The sequence below is a fragment of the Monodon monoceros genome, unplaced genomic scaffold, assembly GCF_005190385.1.
Source record: "Monodon monoceros isolate NGI ecotype Baffin Bay Population unplaced genomic scaffold, NGI_Narwhal_1 Super_Scaffold_17, whole genome shotgun sequence".
NCBI classification, from domain to species: domain Eukaryota; kingdom Metazoa; phylum Chordata; class Mammalia; order Artiodactyla; family Monodontidae; genus Monodon; species Monodon monoceros.
Window position 1 is genome coordinate 17,617,187 of NW_021703773.1, and position 23,816 is coordinate 17,641,002.

General features: G+C 42.8%; 1 protein-coding gene across 4 annotated transcripts in view; it reads right to left on the reverse strand.

The window, feature by feature from the left end:
* The window catches only part of MTMR7 (myotubularin related protein 7), a 93,051-nt gene that overhangs the window by 51,444 nt on the left and 17,791 nt on the right, over positions 1-23,816 (reverse strand). For 2 of the 4 annotated variants that reach the window (XM_029226379.1, XM_029226384.1), the window contains exons 2-3: positions 4,460-4,582; positions 3,087-3,249 (exon numbers count right to left, since the gene is read on the reverse strand). In XM_029226379.1, coding sequence (XP_029082212.1) covers positions 3,087-3,249; positions 4,460-4,582 — 286 coding nt within the window. Of the gene's footprint in view, positions 1-3,086; positions 3,250-4,459; positions 4,583-23,816 lie in introns of those variants that run through there. The other 2 variants (XM_029226380.1, XM_029226381.1) reach the window with 2 other exon arrangements.

The window sequence follows — 23,816 nt, forward strand, 5'->3', positions numbered from 1 at the left end:
GAAACACAAACATGAATTAGCATCAGCAGAATGTGAAGGATGAGGAAGGAAAGGGAAAAGTCACCAGCAGTCACTGGAAGAACACAGAGGTTTTAGAACCCAAAGTAAACCCTAACCCTTAACTTTAGAAAGTTAAATTGCTCTACACGCCCTAATGAACTCAGGCAACTGAAAATAAACGTAGTTGAAAAACCATTTAAAGAGGGGTGAGAAGATAACACAGCTATTAATTGGACTTTGCATATTAAAAAAAAATGAGAACTTTCTTGTCTATTTTGAACAAACAAGTGCTCAAATTAAACATCAGGATTGTGGAAGCTAACACACAGTAAAAAAGGGCTATGGGACCCGGAGATTAGTATCATCAATAAAAAGGAAATTGTTACTGTAAAAATTGCTTGAGTGGCACTGACTGAGATAAGAACAGTAAAAAGTTAAATTAGGCAAATTAGACTATATCAATCCTGAGATTTTTAAAAATCAAAATAAACATGCTGAAGAATTAGGGACTAGGATGGGCTGAAAAAATACTGCAATTTAATAAAAAGTGGGAAAATAAACAAAAGAGATGGCTTAAATATTAAAGGACCCAAGAATGCTACAGAGGGAAAGATAATTGATACAAAAAAATAAACAGCAGGAGGCTAATTAGAGGGAGGAGAAAAGAAAGAACATGGGGAAAATGGAAACCCTCTGAGAAACAGGGGTCTTCAAATCAGAAAAATGTATAACCTTATTAGTACATCAGATCTACAGCATTAATTTCTTTTCTCATTTGGGCCACAGCCCTATTTTAACTTATCTCTTTACGAAGAATTAAGGAGCTTACTGGATTTGGCTACGTTATTTTTTGGCTGGGACCTTTTAGAGTCCATGACCAAATTCTGACCAATCTGAATTCATATGAAAGACAAACCAATAAAATCTAGACAAATTTTTTAGTCATTTGATTTACCCTTATCCCAGAAATCGTAATTCGGTGAAGACAGACTCGCAAGAGCTTTGAAGCGATCTCCTTCACAGGCCTTGACTGAAATGGACTCCCAAACATTTCTTCTTTTGTTAAAAAAAAAAAGTGTCCTCTACAGGACCTTAGCTGTGCCCATAAGGGGAGCTGAAAACACATGATTTGTGCTGGTGACCAACCACAATAACCCCAGAGATGGATATTGTGCTGCTGGAATTCAAAGTCATTTCCCCACCAAACACACACACACACACACACACACACACACACACACACACACACACACCTCTTCTGAAATACCTTGAGGAGTGCAAAGGTGTAATTTGTAAAAGGTCCTGGGATGGTCTGAGAAGCCACCACACTCCTGGTGGAAACTCCCTCCACCTTGCCTCACCTCCACCCAGATTCAACACCCTGCTTCCAAGGTGACAGGCTGTAATATGTCCTAATTTTAGCACTTTAGCATTAAACTGTGAAGCTGCTTGGATTCTATTTCCTCTTCCTATACTCATGAAAGTACTAGGTTTTACATAAACTGGCATTTCTAATTCCAATCTTCCACAATGCTGGTGGCTTTTTAAAAAATCTTCTAAGGTAATGGCTTTAATTCAATTAATGACTATAATTTCTTTCTTTGGTCTCTGGCTACAGCTAATACTGAACTCCCAAAACTTCATCTTTAAGAAAAAGTGTATATTTTTAAAAGCAGGGGAACACAGTGATTTTCCTCCCTGGGGACCCTCGCAATGTGAATCTGGGCACTCACTGTCATCTGGGGCCAGAGCCCTCACCGCCACTGTGATCTACTCTTCCAGTGCCTCAGCCCTTTCCCAGTTCTCTGGGCTATTCCTAAATCCCATTAATCCGGTCAGAGCACATTTATCATCCAGTACATCCATTAATCAGTGACACAGAAACTGCTGGCGCGCAATTCCCCTTGCATTCTCTGCTACATGCAACCTCACGTACATCTTCCCAGAACTTCTGTTCCAATTATAGTGCGCCCTCCAAAAAGTTCAACTGCTTTTCTGGCTAACTCGGCAGTTCTTTTCAACACACTGAGATGAAAAAGCCTCAACGGGCTGACTTGAAAGGGGAGCAAAGTCAAGTTCATAATGATCAGATTCTGATGTTCCCATCACGTAACTTTAGCTCTCAGCTCTCAACAGACAATACAGTTGTATCATAAGAACCTGAGGACCCAACCAAATGCTTTGAAGAGTTTACAATCAAACTTCTTGTCCTGAATCAAAAAGCATTTAGTAAAGTAACTATAAGCACATGTCCTATCTCCCTTATTAATGACTTCTGGGTAAACACTACCATGGATGTTACTCTTATACAAATGATCTCCTTTCACTGTATACTTCCAAGACACTGAACGAAGGAACCCTACAGTTCACACAAGCCACGTACACAAGAAACACCTGTGTAGATTTTCATACATTTACAGCATAGTAAGCTATAAATTTCTTAAGACTTAAAGCATAATAAGCTATAATTCTAAAGACCTACGTTGAGGGATATATAACCAGAGAGTAACTGATAGCATATATTTTTCAAATCAGCCATTCTTCCCACAACACTTAAGGAGGTTTTGTTTAGGAGAATCAACATATACATACCCCGAACATTCACTGATGCTAACAAAGGTCTAGTTATGCCAACCTTGGGAAATACATATCACTATCAAAAAGCAACAGAAACCAAACCTTAAAAGCCCCCAAATAGGGAAAACTGCCCTAGACCTGTTTGATATCAATGTTTTCCACACAAAACCATTTGTGGGTTTTGTCTTAGGGCTCAGTCAAGGTGGCTTGACTACCACAGTATCAGAAGGGCATACTTTGGGATGATTTCACCCCGAAAGTGAAGCACAACTAAAACCCCCTCCAAGATAAAAACTATGACTAATGAAAGAAGCTCATACAGTAAGTAACTCAGACAGAGGCGCCCCCCCCCAAAAGACAAGGAACTCTATCAGTCAGATTTCTTGGCCTCATCTGAAGGCTGGGATAATTCCTAAAGTAATTATGAAGGATTATCCATATTTCTTCAACACAATCTGTGAATGTCTTAAGAGTGGGTCCAAGCTGAATGCCGAGCCGCTCTGCCCTACCTGGCCTTGCAAGGCGGATGAGAGAGATGTAAACGTCATGGCAGTCCCTTTCCTGAGGGATGATGAGCTGTAAGAGCTGAAAGTTCTTGCAGCGAATGAGCAGAGGGCACCCGGTAGCCGTTGTCGCCTGTTTCTCGATGGTGGAAATCTGACTGTGAAGAATCTACCACCAAAAGTTAATGTGGGTAAACTAAGCACAAATAACAGATACATAGGACAAAAAGTAACACAGATCTCTGAGCCACACACATAGACAAGAAACACTCCCTGACCTTCAGCTGGCTTGCACTCAGATGACAAGAATCTACGTGTTTGGGGTAAGAGCCCACTGTCTGAATTTAACATTTTATTCTTCAGTGCCAAGCTTTCTGATATCCAAGCTAATTATATGAAGCAAACTATTCGGCATACAATTCTGCACAGGTCCAGGTAAGGGAACATTTGGGCCGTCAAATGTTGAAATGCACTGAGTAGCTAAAATTAAACAAGGTCATGAGAAGTTAGTAAAGTAAACCTTGCAATCAACAAAAGTTAGAGACAGCTCCACTGGGAGGTGCCACCATGCTCCTCAATTCCACATGGAATGCTCTCAAGTTCAACAGCAACGTGAGATTGTTGTTTTCGAAGCTCTTGGTGGTCAGGCAGGCTACAGAAGAGATCTACTTGAAAGGAAATCATGCTGAAGTGCTCAGGCGTTTCAGGAGGGTCTCTCTCTGCTCAGCCCTCAGTGGCAACACTTCATTCTTTAAATTCCTCTCCACTAAGTAGTGCCTGCCACCTTCTGCTGAAAAGATAAAGTCTACAGACTACAGAAAAGGCAAAATCTACAACTCAGGGACTCTGGTTCTGGTCATAATGTCATGGTTGGGTGGCTATATAAAATAAGAACATCTAATGGTCTCATTATTATGTAGCAGAAATACCTGATGATGGGACTGTTCCCTAGACTTTTTTTTCTTTTTTAAGTTATGAGAAAACCACAGACAACATAATAAGATGACTAAACGGCCTGCATTACAGGATGCTACAAATGAAGTGGATTGCAAATAAAGCACTGTGGAAATGCTGTATCTGGTACACTAACATTATTGAATCTCTACTTGACAGCTGTGACACGAAGCACTTACAGCTCTGGCTATTTCTATGTCTCTGATGATGTTCAAATAATTGGTGCTTAAAATGAGTAAACAGATCAAGTGGATGTGCCCCTTTACAGAAAAAAGGCAAGACCCACGTTCCAAGAAGAGTTCTCTGAACACCCAGACGCCAAATCCCACCCTCCTCACCCTAAGGACAAACAAAAAAAGAGGGGGTCAAAACTTGTTACTTAAAACAATGGAAAACACATAAAGCCAACAATAAGGAATGCATACCCATGTTTCTTTCCTTGTGTCAGGTGCATTTTCCACAAATATGACATGAGTAGCCGTCAAATACAAAGTACCAAGGGCCGCCTTTTTAGAAGATATTCGATCTACCAAGCGGACATTTTCAACCTAGAGAAATCAATGTGACACGGTTAGAGGAGAGCAAAAAAGCTATTCACAAAAAGCAATCAGTAAGTAATCTCCAGCTTAATCCAAATATGATTTTGAAAATTCTCCCAATAATAAAAACCAAAACTTTCCCTCTTAATTAGATCTCACAATGATTCTGTATATCAAAGGATAAAAATTCACCAATTCCTTAAATGTACCACAAAAGAGTTATAGACCCTATTTTTTTTTTAAGATCTTTACTGGAGTATAATTGCTTTACAATGTTGTGTTAGTTTCTGCTGTTTAACAAAGTGAATCAGCCATATGCATATACATGTCCCCATATCCCCTCCCTCTTGCATCTCCCTCCCACCCTCCCTATCCCACCCCTCTAGGTGGTCACAAAGCACCGAGCTGATCTCCCAGTGCTATGCGGCTGCTTCCCACTAGTTATCTATTCTACATTTGGTAGTGTATGTATGTCCATGCCACTCTCTCACTTTGTCCCAGCTTACCCTTCCCCCTCCCCTTGTATAGATCCTATTCTTTAAGAATACCCTTTCTGTGTTTTAAATAGGTCAACATTTTTACTTCACTGTAATTATGTAATTTTAAGGCAGGAAGCATACACATGAAAGTTGAGTTTACACATTAACTATATATGAATAGCATTCTATTAAAAAAATAATGTATTTTCCTATGTGTTTCTCAGTTGTAGAAATGGCCCCAAGGTTATCTGCTTCCCTATAAACTAGTAGGAAATACAAATATACATACAGGAGCAAAAAGTATCAGAAGAATGTTCTGCAATGCTTAGCAAGAAAATCTACCAAATTAAGATGCTAATATTTATAATAAAATCTTTCTAATAAATAGAATTCTCACCCCTGAGCTAAAATTCAAACTGCTACAGGAGACTTCTGGAAACAACTTTTATCAAGCATACATCTCTGAAATGTAGAGTAATTTCAAGAATATGTGCATCGGGGTCATTTCAATATGAAATGTAAAGGAAATGACAAGACAGTTTCTACAAACGAAAAAAGCAGCAATGACGACTCCAATAAGGCAGAGCCACCCCAAACACTCGATGAACATTCTAGTAAGGATGGCAGTGCTTAGCAATGCTACTTACTACTGCCAAGGATTAACCATCTACAAACAGATATACTACCAAATGTAAGGTAGACAGCTAGCGGGAAGCAGCCGCAAAGCACAGGGAGATCAGCTCGGTGCTTTGTGACCACCTAGAGGGGTGGGATAGGGAGGGTGGGAGGGAGACGCAAGAGGGAGGGGATATGGGGATATATGTATACGTATAACTGATTCACTTTGTTATAAAGCAGCAACTAACACACCATTGTAAAGCAATTATACTCCAATAAAGATGTAAAAAAATAAAAGAAAAAGACACTGGCTCAACCCTCATCCCTCAAATCAGGATGGTGACTTGCTTCCATGAGGCAGCTGAGAGACTAGTGAATCATATGTGCTCCATTCTTTCGTCTGATATAGAAGCTGTTGTGCTGATGCAGTTGGAGAGCCCAAGGCTTCTCAACTGCTCCAGGAAGCCCTGCGGGGACAGCGGACTAAATGGACACCCCTCAGGACCGTCAGGACAACTCCAAGGGCAAACATCACTCCACACATTCCACTGCCTCAGTTTCCTCTGAGCCCTTAGAACCAAACTAGCCTTCTGGGAATAGTACTTGAGGATGTTGTCCCACTTCTTCCCAATTTCCAGGGGTCTAATGAGGCAAATAAAGAATCAGGTATTTACTATATTTGGGGGGCATACAATTTATGCGGGGGGTGGTTGCATCATTCCTGAGGCCTTGTGAATGTCTATGTGTATCAAGAATGGTCATTCAACAGCAGTGTTCTTAACCTACCAGCTTATGGTTTCAAAAAATACTTCTTTTGAGGGCTTCCCTGGTGGCGCAGTGGTTGAGAGTCCGCCTGCCAATGCAGGGGACATGGGTTCGTGCCCCGGTCCGGGAGGATCCCACATGCCGCGGAGCGGCTGGGCCCGTGAGCCATGGCCGCTAGGCCTGCGCGTCTGGAACCTGTGCTCCGCAACGGGAGAGGCCGCAACAGTGAGAGGCCCGCGTACCGCAAAAAAAAAAAAACTTCTTTTGTTACTACAGTGCTCCACATTCTTTCACATGGTTATTCATCAACCTGTCTCTTTCGTAAATGGTCCTCACATCATTGGTTTACTTTCATACCAGGTGGTCATCATTTCTTATACATTCATGAAAACTGTTTATATAGTAAGGATAGTAGCCTATGGCTTAATTGTTATTTGTATGTTTTATAACTGCCTCTTTACCAAACTCTTTTACTAGTTCTAATAATTCTTTCACCAAAGTCTCTTGGATGTTCCGAATAGACAGGAATATTTTCCGTAATAATTTCTCTCTTCCTTTCCAATATTTATAACTTCATTCCCCTTGTTTAATGGTATTAACTAGAACCTTCAGAATAACAGTAAATAACAGTGGTAACAACACTCTTGTGTTGCTTTTCATTGGTTTAATAACAGTTTTATTGAGACAGAATTCAGATACCATACAATTCACCCATTAAGAGTATACGACTCAACGCTTTTTAGTATATTCACAGCACTGTGTAGATCATCACTGTGCAACCACTACTACCGTCAATGTTAAAGCATTTTCATCACCCGAGGAGGAAACCCTGTTCCCAGTAGCAGTCAGCCCTCTTTCCCCACTAACCACCTCAGCACTAGGCAACCATCAATCGACTTTCTGTCTCTATGGATTTGCCTATTCCAGACACTTCATATGAACTGAATCGTACAGTCTGTTGTACTCTGTGACTGGTTTATTTCACTTAGCATCATGTTTTCAATCCGTGTTTCAATCAAAGTTCATCCATTTGTAGAATGTGTCAGTACTTCATTTATTTTTACTGTCAAAAATATTCCATTATATGGATATACCACATTTTAATTTATCTATTTGTCAGCTGATGGACATTAGGGTTGTTTCTACCTTTGGTTATTATTACTATTATTTTTTTAATTATTTATTTATTTTTGGCTGTGTTGGGTCTTCGTTTCTGTGCGAGGGCTTTCTCTAGTTGCGGCGAGCAAGGGCTACTCTTCGTTGTGGTGTGCGGGTCTCTCACTATCGCGGCCTCTCTTGTTGCGGAGCACAGGCTCCGGACGCGTAGGCTCAGTATTTGTGGCTCACGGGCCTAGCTGCTCCGCAGCATGTGGGATCTTCCCAGACCAGGGCTCGAACCCGTGTCCCCTGCATTGGCAGGAAGATTCTCAACCACTGCGCCACCAGGGAAGCCCTGGTTATTATTAATAATGCTGCTATGAACATTCTTATACAAGTTTTTTCTCATACAAGTTTTTATGAGGACATATGTTAGGTGTATATATACCTAGGAATGGAATTGTGCCGGTTCATATGTAACTCTCTGTTTAACCTTTTGAGGAACTCCCAGACTATTTTCCAAATCCAAAGTGGTTGTATCATTTTACATTCCCACCACCAATCTAAAAGGGTTCTAATTTCTCCATGTCTTTGCCAACCCTTGTTAAATAATTTTTTTTGATCATAGCCATCCTAGTAGGTATGAGATAGTATCTTGTGACTTTTAGTTGCATTTCCCTAATGGTTAATGATGCTAACATCTTTTCATGTGCACATCTGTTTTTAATGGGAACACTTCCTATATTTTACCCTTGAGTTTGATGTTGATTTTTTTAAAAATCACATAGTGGAAGTGACCTACTCCTATAAGAGTTTTGATTTTTGAAAATGAGGAATGAACATCATGCCTTTTAAATATATATTTGGATGAATATTTACTTTTTTATTTTAGTCCTGTGCTATTAATAATAGTAATAGATTTCCTAATCCTTAAAGAAGTCTTGGATCTTGGTATATGATCAACTTGGAATCGGTGTGTTAGTGTTTCAATACTCCTTATATTTTATCTGCTATAATTGTTTTATTCTTGTTTTCCCTTTTGGTTTTTTTGCATCTATGCTTTTAAGAAATCATTACAGTTAAAATTACATAAATTAATTAGGAAGCTTTCAACATACAAATTACTATTTGAAAGAAATATGGGTACTTCTTTATTCAGAAACAAGACTTTAATAATTCATTCAATTTTTTGTGCAATTATAGATCTGTTCAATGTTTCTACTTTTTACTAAATCTCATTTTGATAGCTATTTTCTTTTCAAATTATCTTATTGCCGATTTTCAAATTCTTTACAATCTTTTAATTCTTGTCTGTGCGTAAATCCCTCTCTCCTTACCCCTTCTCTCATTCCTAATATTGTGAACTATGTTCTTATTTCTTTGTGATTAGGTATGCATATGTTTTTCTTCTAAGTAACAGGTCTTGGATTTATCAAGTTAATTTTTCTCTTTTCCAATCATTTCCAAACATTATTTGTTAATAAATGTTTTAACATGCTTTCCTTGAGTATATCATGTGGTTTTTGTTTCTTTGTTCACTTTAATTTTTTTTATAATTTTTTTTTTCTTTTTGGCTGTGCCATGAGGCATGTAAGATCTTAGTTCCCCGACCAGGGATCGAATCTGCATCCCCTGCCATGGAAGCATGGAGTCTTAAGCACTGGACCACCAGGGAAGTCCCTCTTTGCTCAGTTTTAAATTCTTGGGTTTAATAGCTCATCAATTTTCATTCTTTTTGATTAATAACAAACTTTAAGTCCAATCATTTTCCTCCAGCTAAATCTTTGGCTGCATCTTATGAGTTTCGTTTGCAATATTATCATTCTTATTACTTTCTAGGTAGTTTATAACTGCAGTTTTTATTTCTTCTTTTTTTTTTTTTTTTTTTGCGGTATGCGGGCCTCTCACTGTTGTGGCCTCTCCCGCTGCAGAGCACAGGCTCCGGAGGCGCAGGCTCAGCGGCCATGGCTCATGGGCCCAGCCGCTCTGCGGCATGTGGGATCTTCGCGGACCGGAGCACGAACCCGTGTCCCCTGCATCGGCAGGCGGACTCTCAACCACTGCGCCACCGGGGAAGCCCTTTATTTCTTCTTTGACCCAAGAGTTCTTAAAGAGAATATTTTTCAATTCCCACGGGATTGGATTATGGTATTTAAATTTTTGTCATTAAACATTCTATTCTGAAGTGACTATGAGAAAGATATCATGGAAGAGACTGTGGGAGGAGAAAAGCAAGGGGATATATTATTTTTAGGACATTTCTATGGGGAAAAACTCATTTGCATGCTGAAATGTGCCTAGCTAAATTAACCAGAGGTCCAGGATTGATATACCAATTAAAAATATCTAAAAACAGAATGTAAATAATTCTCTCTGCACTTAGAACCAATGAAACAAAACTTTATTAGGGTAACCACATTGAACATAAGATAATATTTTGAAGCCAAAGTATTTAGTATGAATTATTCTCCCTATAGAAGTGAAGAAAGCTATACCACTTAGATTATTTTTAGAAAACCTCAGTGGAACAGAAGAAGGTTTGCAGATGGTGGTAGGTTAAAAAACTTAATGAGATTTTTCCATGTCTTTTTGTTAACTTTGGATGCTGCCGCAGGAAAATTACATTTCAAGATTTGGCAATCGTTCTCACAGGTCTCACAGCTGTCAAAAGTAAGGCTGAAGGGGAGGGAGGGGAAAAAAAATGAGGGAAACACCAACAGCATGATTTCCCAGTGATGTAATAAAAGAAATGAGTAATAAAAATTAAAATCCCATAATCTGAGAATTTCTGTGAAGATGAGAGCACTAAAATTGGGACCACCAGGTGGTTTACACTAAGGCAGCCAGAACATTCTTGACTGTGATGCCAGAGTCAGTCAATTCTAGAAAAAATGAAATAAATCTCAAGAGTTTGGGCGCCATCATGAAGACCCATTGGTCTTCTGCCTCACTGTCGAGCTGATTTAATTCTACCTCACCTACACATGTAATAAACTATATGGTAATAAGGCTTCTTTCATACTTGGAGAGATAATGACTCTTAGGAAACCACCAGCTTCTCTTTTTTTAGATATAAATTAATTTTATTTATTTATTTTTGGCTGCGTTGGGTCTTCGTTGCTACGCACAGGCTTTCTCTAGCTGTGGTGAGTGGGGCTACTCTTCATTGCAGTGTGTGGGCTTCTCATTGCGGTGGCTTCTCTTGTTGTGGAGCACGGGCTCTAGGCTCACGGGCTTCTGTAGTTGTGGCACATGGGTTCAGTAGTTGTGGTGCACGGGCTTAGTTGCTCCACAGCATGTGGGATCTTCCTGGACCAGGGCTTGAACCCGTGTCCCCTGCAGTGGCAGGTGGATTCTTAACCAGTGCGCCACCAGGGAAGCCCAGGAAACCACCAGCTTCTTAAGACAAAGTTATTGCAATTCATTTGCATGTTCCTGGGAACACCACGCTTAAGACACACTTGGCATTCGTGCTCTGCAAATGGCAATTCATCTATGCAAAAGATATTACACGATTATTATTAACTCTTGAGTGTACATTTTTCACTTTCTGACATTTCCAAAAATGGGATGTATCTTATGATTAATGTGGTAAGAAGCCACTGTGGCATTTAACTGGCAGCACTTTTTCTTTCTCTGTGGTAAATAAAATCTCAGTGCATTTTACAGTCACTGATGTCTTAGGTTTGCTGAAATGCAGTTAAGTTATTAGTCACTGGCATATAAATTATATTTGAAATCATGGGACTGAAAGAGGTTACCTCGGGAGAGCATGCAAAGTGACAAGAGGAAAGACCTGAGGGCATCCAACACTTAAAGCTCTGAAGGAAGAGGAGGAATCAGAAAAGCAAACTTGGAGGCATGGCCAGTTAGGAGGAAAATCAGGAGAGCGTGCTGTCGGGAGAGGGTGCAAAGGGAGTGGTTTAAAAGGAGAATGTTTATGCCGATTGCTGCTGAGAAATCAAGTAAGGCAAGAACCGTAAAATGCCCATTGGACTCAGCATCACGGAAGATGCAGAAGGGGTCGTGGGAGCCCTGGGATCAGAAGCCGTAACACAACGGCTGGAGGAGTGAACTCATTAGAGCCGAGAAAGTGGAGATTCTACTCTTTGGGGAAGTGAGGGCAGAAGCCAGAGCTGGGAACCTGACCACTCAAACTCCATCCCGGAGCAGCAAAAGACCAAAGCATGCAAAGAGCTTTCCAGAAGCAACAGGCAGGTCAAGACAAAGCAGCCTATGAGGGTTGCCAACCAGGGGGCATCTCACACTGTGATGCACACAGGAAATAAAGTAACTCCCATTCGGAGGAAACTGTGAGAAATACGTTTTAAAGGATTAGAAAAAGGAGATGAGGATCACTGGGCAAGGATTTGTTTATCCTGCTTGTACTGAAGTCTCCCCAGTCCTACAAAGCTTCTCCTCCAGCTTTTAAAACTGGTCTTTTTAAAAATTAAGAAACATGCTTATGTATGCAATGTTTAAAAATTCAGAAATACAGAAGAGGGAAAGAAACTCACCCTAGGCCCATAATTGAAACACAAGCACTGGGACTTCCCTGGGCGCAGTGGTTAAGAATCCACTTGCCAATGCAGGGGACACGGGTTCAATCCCTAGTCCAGGAAGATCCCACATGCTGCAGAACAACTAAGCCCGTGGGCCACAACTACTGAGTCCGCACTCTAGAGCCCGCGAGCCGCAACTACTGAGCCCACGTGCCACAGCACCTGAAGCCCACGTGCCTAGAGCCCATGCTCTGCAACAAGAGAAGCCACCGCAATGAGAAGCCCACTCACCACAACGAAGACCCAACTCAGCCAAAAACAAATAAATATTTTTAAAAACCACAAGCACTGTGAATCTTTCGGTGTATTTTAGAAAATATTTATACCTTAATTTAAGCATTTTTTGATTACGTGGCAAAGTGCCAGGGGAAAGAAACCCAGGGATGGGGAGGAAAAATCTAATCTCTGCCGTTGCTTTACTGAACCTTTCCTTTGCCCCAAATCTTCAGGAGAGTAGGTTGTATACTGTACTGCCTTGATGGGTTGGACAAGGGCTGTGTAATTAAGTAAGGGGCGGGTTCTAATACAACACAGCTGAGTCATGGACCAGAGGTGCCTAAATGGATGGTGAAACAATCTATAACCTGAACTAATTCAGTCGGAGCAGAAGATTATGCTAGAGGAGACTGTGAAAGTGCAAACATCCAAGGGAACCGGCAGAAATTCTGGGAAGAGCTTTGGAATTCTGAAGGGAATAGAATGGAGGTGTTCAAAATAACTACCAACATGGCATGGGTCAGGCCAATCCCAGCCGTCAGTTGGCTCATGTAAATGTTACCAAAATAATAATAATAAAAACAACAATTAAACATTTTTGGAGAACTTACTCTCTGCCATGCACTGTGCTGTCACTGCATATCTGACCTCAGTTAATCCCCACAATAACCCCATGAGTTAGGTCCTCACATAATCTTCATTTCACTGTTACGTTTAGAGACCCGACAAATCTTCCCAGGTCACACAAGCAGTACATGGGAAGGCTCAGCTTGGAGCTAAGGTCTATCCAGCTCCAAAGGCCAAGCTCACAGGTCACCGAGGCTGTGGATCCCTGGTGAATGCCTATGAGGTCATTCTAGTTCTGTTACCCAAAATTAATATGTTTAGGATAACCAGTTAACAATTATTTTAAGCAACTTTATACATGAAATTAGTACTTGAAAACAGAATGCTGGGACTTCCCTGGTGGCGCAGTGGTTAAGAATCTGCCTGCCAATGCAGGGGACACGGGTTCGAGCCCTGGTCCGGGAAGATCCCACATGCCACGGAGCAACTAAGCCCGTGTGCCACAACTACTGAGCCTGCGCTCTAGAGCTCGTGACCCACAACTACTGCACCCGCACACCTAGAGCCCGTGCTCCACAACAAGAGAAGCCGCCGCAATGAGAAGCCCGCGCTCCGCAAGGAAGAGTAGCCCCTGCTAGGCGCAACTAGAGAAAGCCCGCGCACAGCAACGATAGACCCAACGCAGCCAAAAATTAATTAATTAATTAATTTTAAAAAAACAGAATGATTTAAGAGAAAATTATATTGTAAAACTATATTCACAAACCGCTATGAGAACATTCTTCTTTGAGATAAACCCAAAGACAAAAGGCCTGGGAATGGGCTACGGGAACCCAAATGTTGGCACGAGGACATGTTCGGGATTCTCAGAACCAAAAGAAAGAACAGTAAACATCCAATTCCACTCAACAAAATGCCTTTGTGTAGCACGGTGTTAGGTTCTGGGAAGAAGAACAAAAGGCTGAATAGGATGGAGTCTTTGTCTCATCCTGAAGAATCTTACAGACTCAATGGAGAAGGCTGTGCCCCAGTTTAATAGCCTTTTCATTCCCATCCCTGCTCTGCTGAGGTTAGATTGAGAGGAAAAAAAGCTTTCATCAGCTTTTCTAGGCCGAGGCTGAAAAGCCTCAGTGAAAACATGGGGCCCCTCCACGGCACTGCCAGGCCTGAAACAGGACACAAGTATGGCTGCATCTTTCCCCCATCCATCACAGGGAGACACAGCCTCTCCTCAGCCATTCTCCATTGCACCACCTTCTAATTTCAATCTAAATAGAACAGAAGGCTTTACTTTCTACCCTGCAGGTTGAATACTGGACTACTGAACATTTTGGGGTTCTAGAATCATCTCTGACCATCTGGAAAAGAAAAGCTGCTCTGTAGGACAGGGAGTCCAAAGTGCAGTGTAGGGTTACCTTGTAATGAAAGAAAGGAAAATGAATGGCACTGGCCACCGGTTTTGCTTGGGCTGAAGATGAGTCCTCTAACCCGTGTAAAGCAGGCTGAGGGTCACGGCCAGTCAGCTGGGGGAAGAGATCCAGAGGCTGCCGAACAGGGAGAAATCAAAATGTCTGCAGCGGCCAAAACCGAAGACAAGTTTATGTTCTAATCTAAGAAAAGCAACTAGATAAATAGTTTGTCGTGCTAAATTTGGTATCAAGACATTTTCTAAGTCCAGCAACATGAAAAGTAAAATATTTGTCTGCAAGGCAGGAGGCCTCGACTCTGGTTCTGGTTCCGGTTCCGGTTTTGAAAGGGAACCGTTGGGTGCAGGCAGCTGAGTGACTCCGTCTGGGTTCTGACTCCTGTAAAGGACCTACAGGTATTTAATGCCTTCCCACACTTGCACAGGTTAACTCAGAGGTGCTTCAGAGAGACGTTAGAAAACCCAGAAAACAGCAGTTGTGAAAATACACACGATAATGACTCAATATTAAATCTCAAGAAATTTAGCCCCTCGGTAACGTGGTTGGCCAACAAAGCTCTCGCGATTTCCCAAGGAAAGGAAGCACCAGCCTCGGCCACGGCAGATGCCACAACACTCTCTGAAAGTGGCCCAGGGGCTGCACTGCAGCCCAGCGTTCGGGGCCCAACGGAGAGAAGCCCCCGAGGGCAGAGCCCGGCCTCAGGTATCCACCGTCTTGGGTGCAGAGGCTGTGCTGGCTTCAAGCAGTGCCCACTACCTGCTCACTCACTCACTCACGAACTGCTGAGAATCACAATCAGGCCAATCCAGGACTCTTCTAGAAAAGCTGAAGGTAAAGAAGGAAGCACCATTGAGGAAGATTCCTCTCAACTTCTCCCTTAAGCAGAAGGGACGAAAGAAGGGTAATAATAACAACAACACTACTCACATTAACTGAGCAACTGCTGAGTGTCAGGTATCGTACGAAGTGTTGTCCGCACACTATTTCTAACCCTGGCTGAAAACTAGACATAGTGGTCCCACTGAACAAATGATAAAATACACATGCAGCCTGTAGACCTACTGCCCAAGGCCCCGCAGCTAGAAAGCGGCAGAGCCAGATTTCAGACCAGAAGTGTCTGACGCCCACACCTGTTCCCTAGATGTGCCCCCATACTTTACCCCCTCGGTCCAAGCCTAACACTGTAAATCCTCCATTTTCCCTAAAATTTCAATGACAGAGTTACACGGTTAACACGTAAAAAGTTCTGACTAGGGCTTCCCTGGTGACACAGTGGTTGGGAGTCCGCCTGCCAGTGCGGGGGACGCGGGTTCGTGCCCCGGTCCGGGAGGATCCCGCGTGCCGTGGAACGGCTGGGCCCGTGAGCCATGGCCGCTGAGCCTGCGCATCCGGAGCCTGTGCTCCACAGCGGGAGACGCCACAGCAGTGAGAGGCCCGTGTACCGCAAAAAAAAAAAAAAAAAAAAGTTCTGACTAAAGCTAAAGCACTGATAACTCGGTGTAGAGCATTAAGTTAAAATGGCCACGTTAACGCCCTCTAGTCACTTCACTGGTCTGGAGGGGTGCATGCCCGCCATGGTACTGAGGAGGCCTGGGGAGCCTGGCTCCCACGTGGTCCCAGGACCAGCTGGCCAGAGTCATGACAGGTGCTCTGGCCTGTTTCACGTCATAAGGTGCCATGACCTTCTGGCAGCAGGAGAACCACGTCAGGAATCAAGGTGCACTTCTCACCAGCCACGCATCAATTTTAGAAATGTTTCATTTATGGTAGATGTCCCTGTGACACTAAGTAGGATTATTTTTTTAATAAATTTATTTATTTTATTTATTTATTTTTGGCTGCATCGGGTCTTCGTTGCTGCAAGCAGGCTTTCTCTTGTTGCAGCGAGCAGGGGCTACTCTTCATTGCGGTACATGGGCTTCTCATTGCAGTGGTTTCTCTTGTTGTGAAGCACAGGCTCTAGGCGCACGGGCTTTAGTAGTTGTGGCACGAGAGCTCAGTAGCTGTGGCTTGTGGGCTTAGTTGCTCCATGGCATGTGGGATCTTCCCAGACCAGGGATCGAACCCGTGTCCCCTGCATTAGCAGGTGGATTCTTAACCACTGCGCCACCAGGGAAGGCCAAGTAGGATGTTTTAAGTTTGAACCCAGAGCTCCTGGACAATGAATGATTCCACCTGCGAGTAACTACATGTGTGAGAGAGAAAGAGGAAAGGCGTCCATCTCTGTAGTTATGAATAAACTGTAATTACTGACAAACAAGTTCATAACAGAGACTTCGGAGATTTCATTCTTGCTCTCACTGAATGCTCACCTCGTGTCTGTGATTCCGTTTCCCCTGTTACAGTAGTGGTAATGACAGAGTTTGCAAAACAGATGGGCTACTCAATGATAGTTGCAGAATATTTTGACATAGATGAAGAAAAAGTGAAGCAATAAAACATTCTTCAGACCACTTGGAATTGTCATAATCTCTTATAATAGGGAAAACAAGCATCTGATTTTTCCAATTGAAAAAGAAGTACTTTCAGGCTTCCCTGGTGGCGCAGTGGTTGGGAGTCCGCCTGCTGATGCAGGGGGACACGGGTTCGTGCCCCGGGCCAGGAGGGTCCCACATGCCGCGGAGCCTGCGCGTCCAGAGCCTGTGCTCCGCAACGGGAGAGGCCACAACAGTGAGAGGCCCGTGTACCGCAAAAAAGAAAAAAAGTACTTTCAATACTGTACTGTATATTTGAAAGTTGCTAAGCGAGTATATCTTAAAAATTCTCATCACAAGAAAAAAATTTTTAACTATATGAAGTGATGAGTGCTAATAACACTGTGGTAATCATTTTGCAATATACACATATATCAAATCATTATACTGCATACCTTAAACCAATACAATGTTCTATGTCAATTATATCTCAATAAAACTGGAAAAATAAAATCACATGGTAGGGACTTCCCTGGCGATCTAGCGATAAAGACTTCGCCTTCCAATGCAGGGGGTGTGGTTGGATCCCTGGTCAGGGAGCCAAGATCCCACGTGCCTCGCGGCCAAAAAACCAAAACATAAAACAGACGCAATACTGTAACAAATTCAATACTTTAAAAATGATCCACATCAAAAAAATAAAATAAAATCGCATGGTAAAATGTCATATAATAAACTTGTTTGCAAAAAAAAATTTAAAGAAATTAAGAGATACACATTTTTCCTAGTTGCATAAAGTTGCTTGAACTCATAAAAGGGGGTAGTCAGGGACTTCCCTGGTGACGCAGTGGTTAAGAATCCACCTGCCAATGCAGGGGACACGGGTTCGAGCCCTGGTCCGGGAAGATCCCACATGCCGCGGAGCAGCTAAGCCCGTGAGCCACAACTACTGAGCCCTCGCGCCAACTACTGAAGCCCGCGAGCCTAGAGCCCATGCTCCGCAATGAAGAAGCCACCGCAATGAGAAGCCCGCGCACCACAATGAAGAGTAGACCCCCTCACTGCAACTAGGGAAAGCCCGCGTGCAGCAACGAAGACCCAACGCAGCCAAAAATAAGTAAATAAATAAATTTATTTTTTTAAAAAAAACGGGGGTGGTCAGGAAGCTTCAGGAGTTTTCTAATCCAGCCGTTTGGTAGAAAAATCAGAAACACCAATCCTTCTCCCAAAAGGCAGATTTAATCTGTTTAAAACTATAAAACTAATGAAAGTCTTTTCCCAGGACCATTTTATTCAGAGGTCAGATATTGGAGAAGAAATGAGAGGAAGGCAAAAATCACAAAACACAATCCAAGAAAATATATGGCATGTAACCAGAAGAAATACTTAAGACATCCTGCCCTTCATAAAATTTATAAAATATCTTTGACATAACAGAGAGAGAGATGCGGGTAGGATACACACATTCAGACTGCATGAAAATAATCCTATTTTCAAGCTGCCTGAAAAATTAAGTCTTTTAAAAATGTATCCCGCTATGAAGCTAAATTATTCTCTAAAACTTAGTCAATACAGTCAGATATACTACAAAGCAAGGCACCTATTAAAAATCCCTGAGATGGCTGCCACCCATCAGTTTAACCTTTGTTAATGTAATTAATTTATTAATTCATGTTATTAATTTGTTGAGTGTCTATTCCGTGCCAGAGACCCAGACCGGTTACCCAGAGACTCCTAATTAGTAACACTGCCCGCAGATTATGTGACTCCACCTCTGTCAGGACTCTTCCAGGAGCAAGAGACACAAGTCTCAATTTCATACGGCTGCAGCCAAAAGGGATTTTAATGAAGCATTTAACCATAACGATCAGACTGGCCAGGGGTTCAAAGCCCCCAGCCCCACCCCCACCCCCGCCATCTCTCAGCAGGGGCCCCTCCATCTCTGCTGGCTCTCGGCTCTCTGCTCACGATGGCTCCAGAAACCCAGCCTCACCGGATGCGTTCCCCGCAGCCCATGCAGCCTCGCTGCATTTCACTGGGTCCTACGCCTACACTTAAGCCAGTCACAGTGGTCACAGGAATGACCTGATGAGTGGCCCGGTTTGAGCCACACAAAAGCACACAAACTGTGGGCAGAGCAGGCGTGGGCCCTCAATGAGCCCGGGAGAATGCACAGTGAGCAGCCAGAGCCCGGCCCACGGCTACCACGCCCTCTGTCCCCAGCTTGTCATCCTACTTCACGACTTTGTCACATCACTCGCTGTTCAAAGCCTCAGTGCTCCCAGTACTACTGATCAGGGCCTCCCACAGCCTGGCAGCACCTTACCTTTTCAGCAGGTTCCTTTCTTAATGCCTAAAACCATCGCCAACATCATATAATAGAGGCCACTGATTATTCTCCAAAGACAGACTGAGCTACCATAATCTGCACATGCGCAGATAACCCCCATGCTGCTGCTTCCTCCGACAGCATCTACTAGCCTACAGAGCCCGCCTCCTCAATCTTACCCCCTCAAGCACCAACTTCTGTCCGGACAGAGCCAGTATCAGGCAGGTTAACTGAAGTGGGAGGGTTCAGATCTGGAAAGACTAAAACCCAGTTTGAAACAGACTCATAATCCAAGGAGTGTGGACACACCCATGGGTAGCTATTGGTAGAAAAGTTCATTCCGATAACCTTGATCTAATTTTCAAAAGTAAGAGGTAAAAGAATGAATGGATTTATCCAGAATATTCTGTTATGCTAGTTGCACAAAAGGACAATGAAAATAAAGATTCTGAATTGTATGCATGTTATAAGGATGTTTTTAGTGTGTCAGCTTTCAAAGTGAAGAATCTACGTATTTCCCCAATTGGCTGGAAAATTTAAGACCTTTCTCCACACAAGAAATAGGTACTTGACACACTTATTTCTACAGATCTACAAATCTCCAAATAATTCCAATAAATAAGGTTATACTCTGAAAAATATAAGTTGTGGGAAATTTGCTTTTAAAAGAAGAAAAAAGTCAGTCAACTTTCCTATATATAAAAGGATGTTTTTGGGAATCCCCTGGTGGTCCAGTGGTTAGGACTCGGCGCTTTCACTGCCATGGCCAGGTTCGATCCCTGGTTGGGGAACTAAGATCCCACAAGCCACGCGACACGGCCAAAATTAAAAAAATTTTTTGATTAAAAAAAATAAAAACAAAAGGATATTTTTATCCAGCTTAAGCCAAGGTAAAGGAAATCTCTTGATGATTTCAGATAGCCCTGAATGCCTATAAATGGGCACAATGTTGAGTTCCATCTGCCTATACAATTGTTCAAACAGTTGATTTGGGACTTCCCTGGTGGTGCAGTGGTTAAGAATCTGCCTGCCAGTGCAGAGGGACATGGGTTTGAGCCCTGGTCCGGGAAGATCACACATGCTGCGAAACAACTAAGCCCGTGCACCACAACTACTGAGCCTGCGCTCCACAGCCTGCAAGCCACAACTACTGAGCCCATGTGCCACAACTACTGAAGCCCACACGCCTAGAGCCCACGCACCGCAATGAAGAGCAGCCCCCGCTCGCCACAACTAGAGAAAGCCCATGCACAGCAACGAAGACCCAATGCAGCCAAAGATAAATAAACAAATAAATAAACAGTTGATTTGACTGACATTCAACTAAATTTTAAAAATTCCCTGAGGGGGACAATAAAGCTAAAATAGTAAGTGACACAGACCTATACAGCTACTTAAGAAATAAGATTGCTAGCAATTCTTGGAAAAGACAGAGAAAAGAAAAGGGAGCCCATTTTTGCTCAGGGGAAACTATAAACGTTATGCCAGCAGCCAAGCTCATAAATAAAGTCAGGCAGTTGAGAGATCTGCACAGGGCCCATATAATTTATTTTGGTAGGATGACCCTGGATGTGTAGGCTTAAAAGAACATGCACTGTTGAACAAGAGGACAGTCTCAGGATTTATTTCAACACCACCTTAAAATAACCTCAACCAAAAATACCATTTTCAACAAGCATAAATAAGAGAAAAAGAGGAAGAAAGAGATTAAGAGGAAAATAAATGAAGAACAGATGCTGGGCCCATTGTGACTCAAAGAATAAACCTATGGAACAACCTATTAAAGATAGCTGGCTTCAAAACAATAGTATTTTGAAAACTAGAATAATATTGGGAGAATAAGACCCAGCTAGGAGGCAATACAGAAGGCAAAGCTTATCTTATGATGATGATTTTCTTCTTTCTAAAATTCTAAAACGCTTCTGAAGTTGACATATTTTTGACAAAGGCACCACGAGCAAAGGATTAAACCGTCTACTTACATAGCTCTTTGGAAACTATGGGAAACCAGTTTTCCAAGGGCAAATTGTGCCAAATGGTACTCATTGCTGGTCCAAAGAGAGGAGACAGCCTGGGCACAGAGAGAACCGAGTGGTATACACACCTGCCCCTCCCACCGTGTCCTGGCAAGTATCGGTGCCAGAGGGCAAAGGGGTACAGCCTGTCCACGCGGGCAAGGCCAGTTTCCAGCCCATTTACACATTCCCATGCCTCACCCTGGGCTCCGAGCCCCCAAGGACAAACTCTATAATCGGCACCACATTTTCCCCTTTCTCATCTTACAGGACACCCCTTGGGAACCCATCATTCCCATTCTGGGAAATGAGTTTACAGCAGAATGCCGTGCAGACACAAAGATGTGGAAGCCTCTTCTGAGGCCCAATTAGAAAGACTGCACAACTGTCCTGTCACAAAGAGCTCTGAGGTCCCCAGGAGCGTGAGGACACCACTCACCCAGCACAGCATATCCCCTCTAGCCTAATATCCAAGACCCGCCTCCTCAATACTGCCTCCCTTTGACCATCCCAGTCCACAGAGATCATCCTCTCTGTGGACTGGGAATTGCTGTGGCACTTCTGGTCATTACTATTTATTTCCCATTTATTCTGCACTGCCTTATTACATGGTTTTTTTTTTTTTTTTTCGGTACACGGGCCTCTCGCTGTTGTGGCCTCTCCCGTTGCGGAACACAGGCTCTGGACACGCAGGCCCAGCGGCCAGGGCTCACGGGCCCAGCCGCTCCGCGGCATGTGGGATCTTCCCGGACTGGGGCACGAACCCGCGACCCCTGCATTGGCAGGCAGACTCCCAACCACTGCGCCACCAGGGAAGCCCCATTACATGCTATTTTTACTGAACCGTTCTAATTGTTTCCCAGAATGCATATTCTCAAGGAAGGTTCTTTTATTTCCAATATTCCCTGCAACACCATGAACAATGCAGGCCCACACTTACATTAGAACTGTGGGAAGAAGGAAAAAGGAGATGCAGTCCTTGGCTTACTGGCATCCTGAAATGATGGACCATTACAATGATATCATAGCAACATGGCAACCCCTCGACGAGAGGCTCCTTGAGGACGGGCACTATGTGTTTTTCATCTTTGTGCCCTAATGCTTAGCACACACATGTGCTAAAATATTCGTCCAGTGACTGAAAGTTAACAGCACTATGGTAAAAAGAAAGTATGTGAGGGCTTATAGGTAGATTCAGGTATGATTAACCAGGAATGCTCTATTTTTGAATTTGAATTTTCAGACAAGGTAAGTAATACTCAGTGATGGAAGATGTTGCAAGGACAAGAAACAAGGAATAAAGACAAACAAAAAAACAAAACAAAACACCAAACTTCATCTGCAAAGGTGAAAACTAAAACTAAGTGCCGTGGGGCTAAGAGGTTTTACCTTCTTCTGCATAGCTGGGGTACAGGATGCAGCTGTGGTTGAACAAGCAGTCTTCAAAAGCTGCTGTGAACACAAGCCAGCAGGTAAAAACAAAAGCTGCACCATTAAACTAGATTAGAGATTTTTAAAAAAACAAAATAAAACTCGTCTTCACACTGGGAAGACGTTACCCAGGTGGTATAGAGGCTGACAAGTTTCAAGAAACTTTAGGTCATAAACTCTTCATGTGATTGCTGTGATTATACAGATCTTTTTTTTTTTTTTTTTTTTTTTTTCTGGTACGCAGGCCTCTCACTGCTGTGGCCCCTCCCGTTGCGGAGCACAGGCTCCGGACGCGCAGGCTCAGCGGCCATGGCTCACGGGACCAGCCGCTCCGCGGCATGTGGGATCTTCCCGGACCGGGGCACGAACCCGTGTCCCCTGCATCGGCAGGCGGACTCTCAACCACTGCGCCACCAGGGAAGCCCTATATAGCTCTTTGTAACATTCTTTATTTGAAAAGTTGAGACTGTGCAAGACACCATGTCTTGCCAGTTTCTGGGTACACTGTAGAACTAAATTTGGAGTTACCAGGCAAGATTTTTTTTCGTGCTGTCATTTGTAATGTTTTGCAAGAATCCTTGGGGTTAAAGTTTTGGTTACAATGTTGCTTCACTTTTTAGAGCCTGACGAAAATCTGTGAACTTGGTACTAAATCCAGGTATAACATTTTTTTTGGAAGCCATATTTATATTTTCTTGTAAAGTACTTTTGAATTAATAAAATATTAGCATACATGTGAGAGCACTGAACCCGAACCACTAGAGTACCAGGAAACACTAGCTTAATTGTGTTAAAAAATAAGACAGATGTTAACTAGACTTATTGTGATCATTTTACAATGTATACAAATACTGAATCGCTATGTTGTATACCTGAAACTAATAATACTGCTATATGTCTCTTACTCCTCAATTAAAAATTTTTTCACAAAAAAAAAAAGAAGAAGAAAGAAGGCTGTTGAAAGATAGTGAAGCTTGGACCCAGTCACATTAAACCATTTCCTTGATTCATTCCTTCAAGGAATCTTCACTGTGCACCTTTCCTCTGTGCCAGGCAGAGTGCTCTGGATGCTGCGGCTACAGCAGTGGACAAGACAACGTCACTGCCCACGGGGAGCTGGCATTGTCTGGGGGGGGCAAGGGAACAGGCAATGACAAATAAACAAGCAAAGCAAACAAACAAGCATATATGCATGCATGCCAGAAGGTGCTAGGGAGGAAACGGAAGCAAGATAAGCAGTTGGGTGGGGAGGGGCATCAGCATGTCCAGGGACTTCCTCTCCTATAAAATGACTGGACATTTCAGTAGAGACCAAAGGAAGT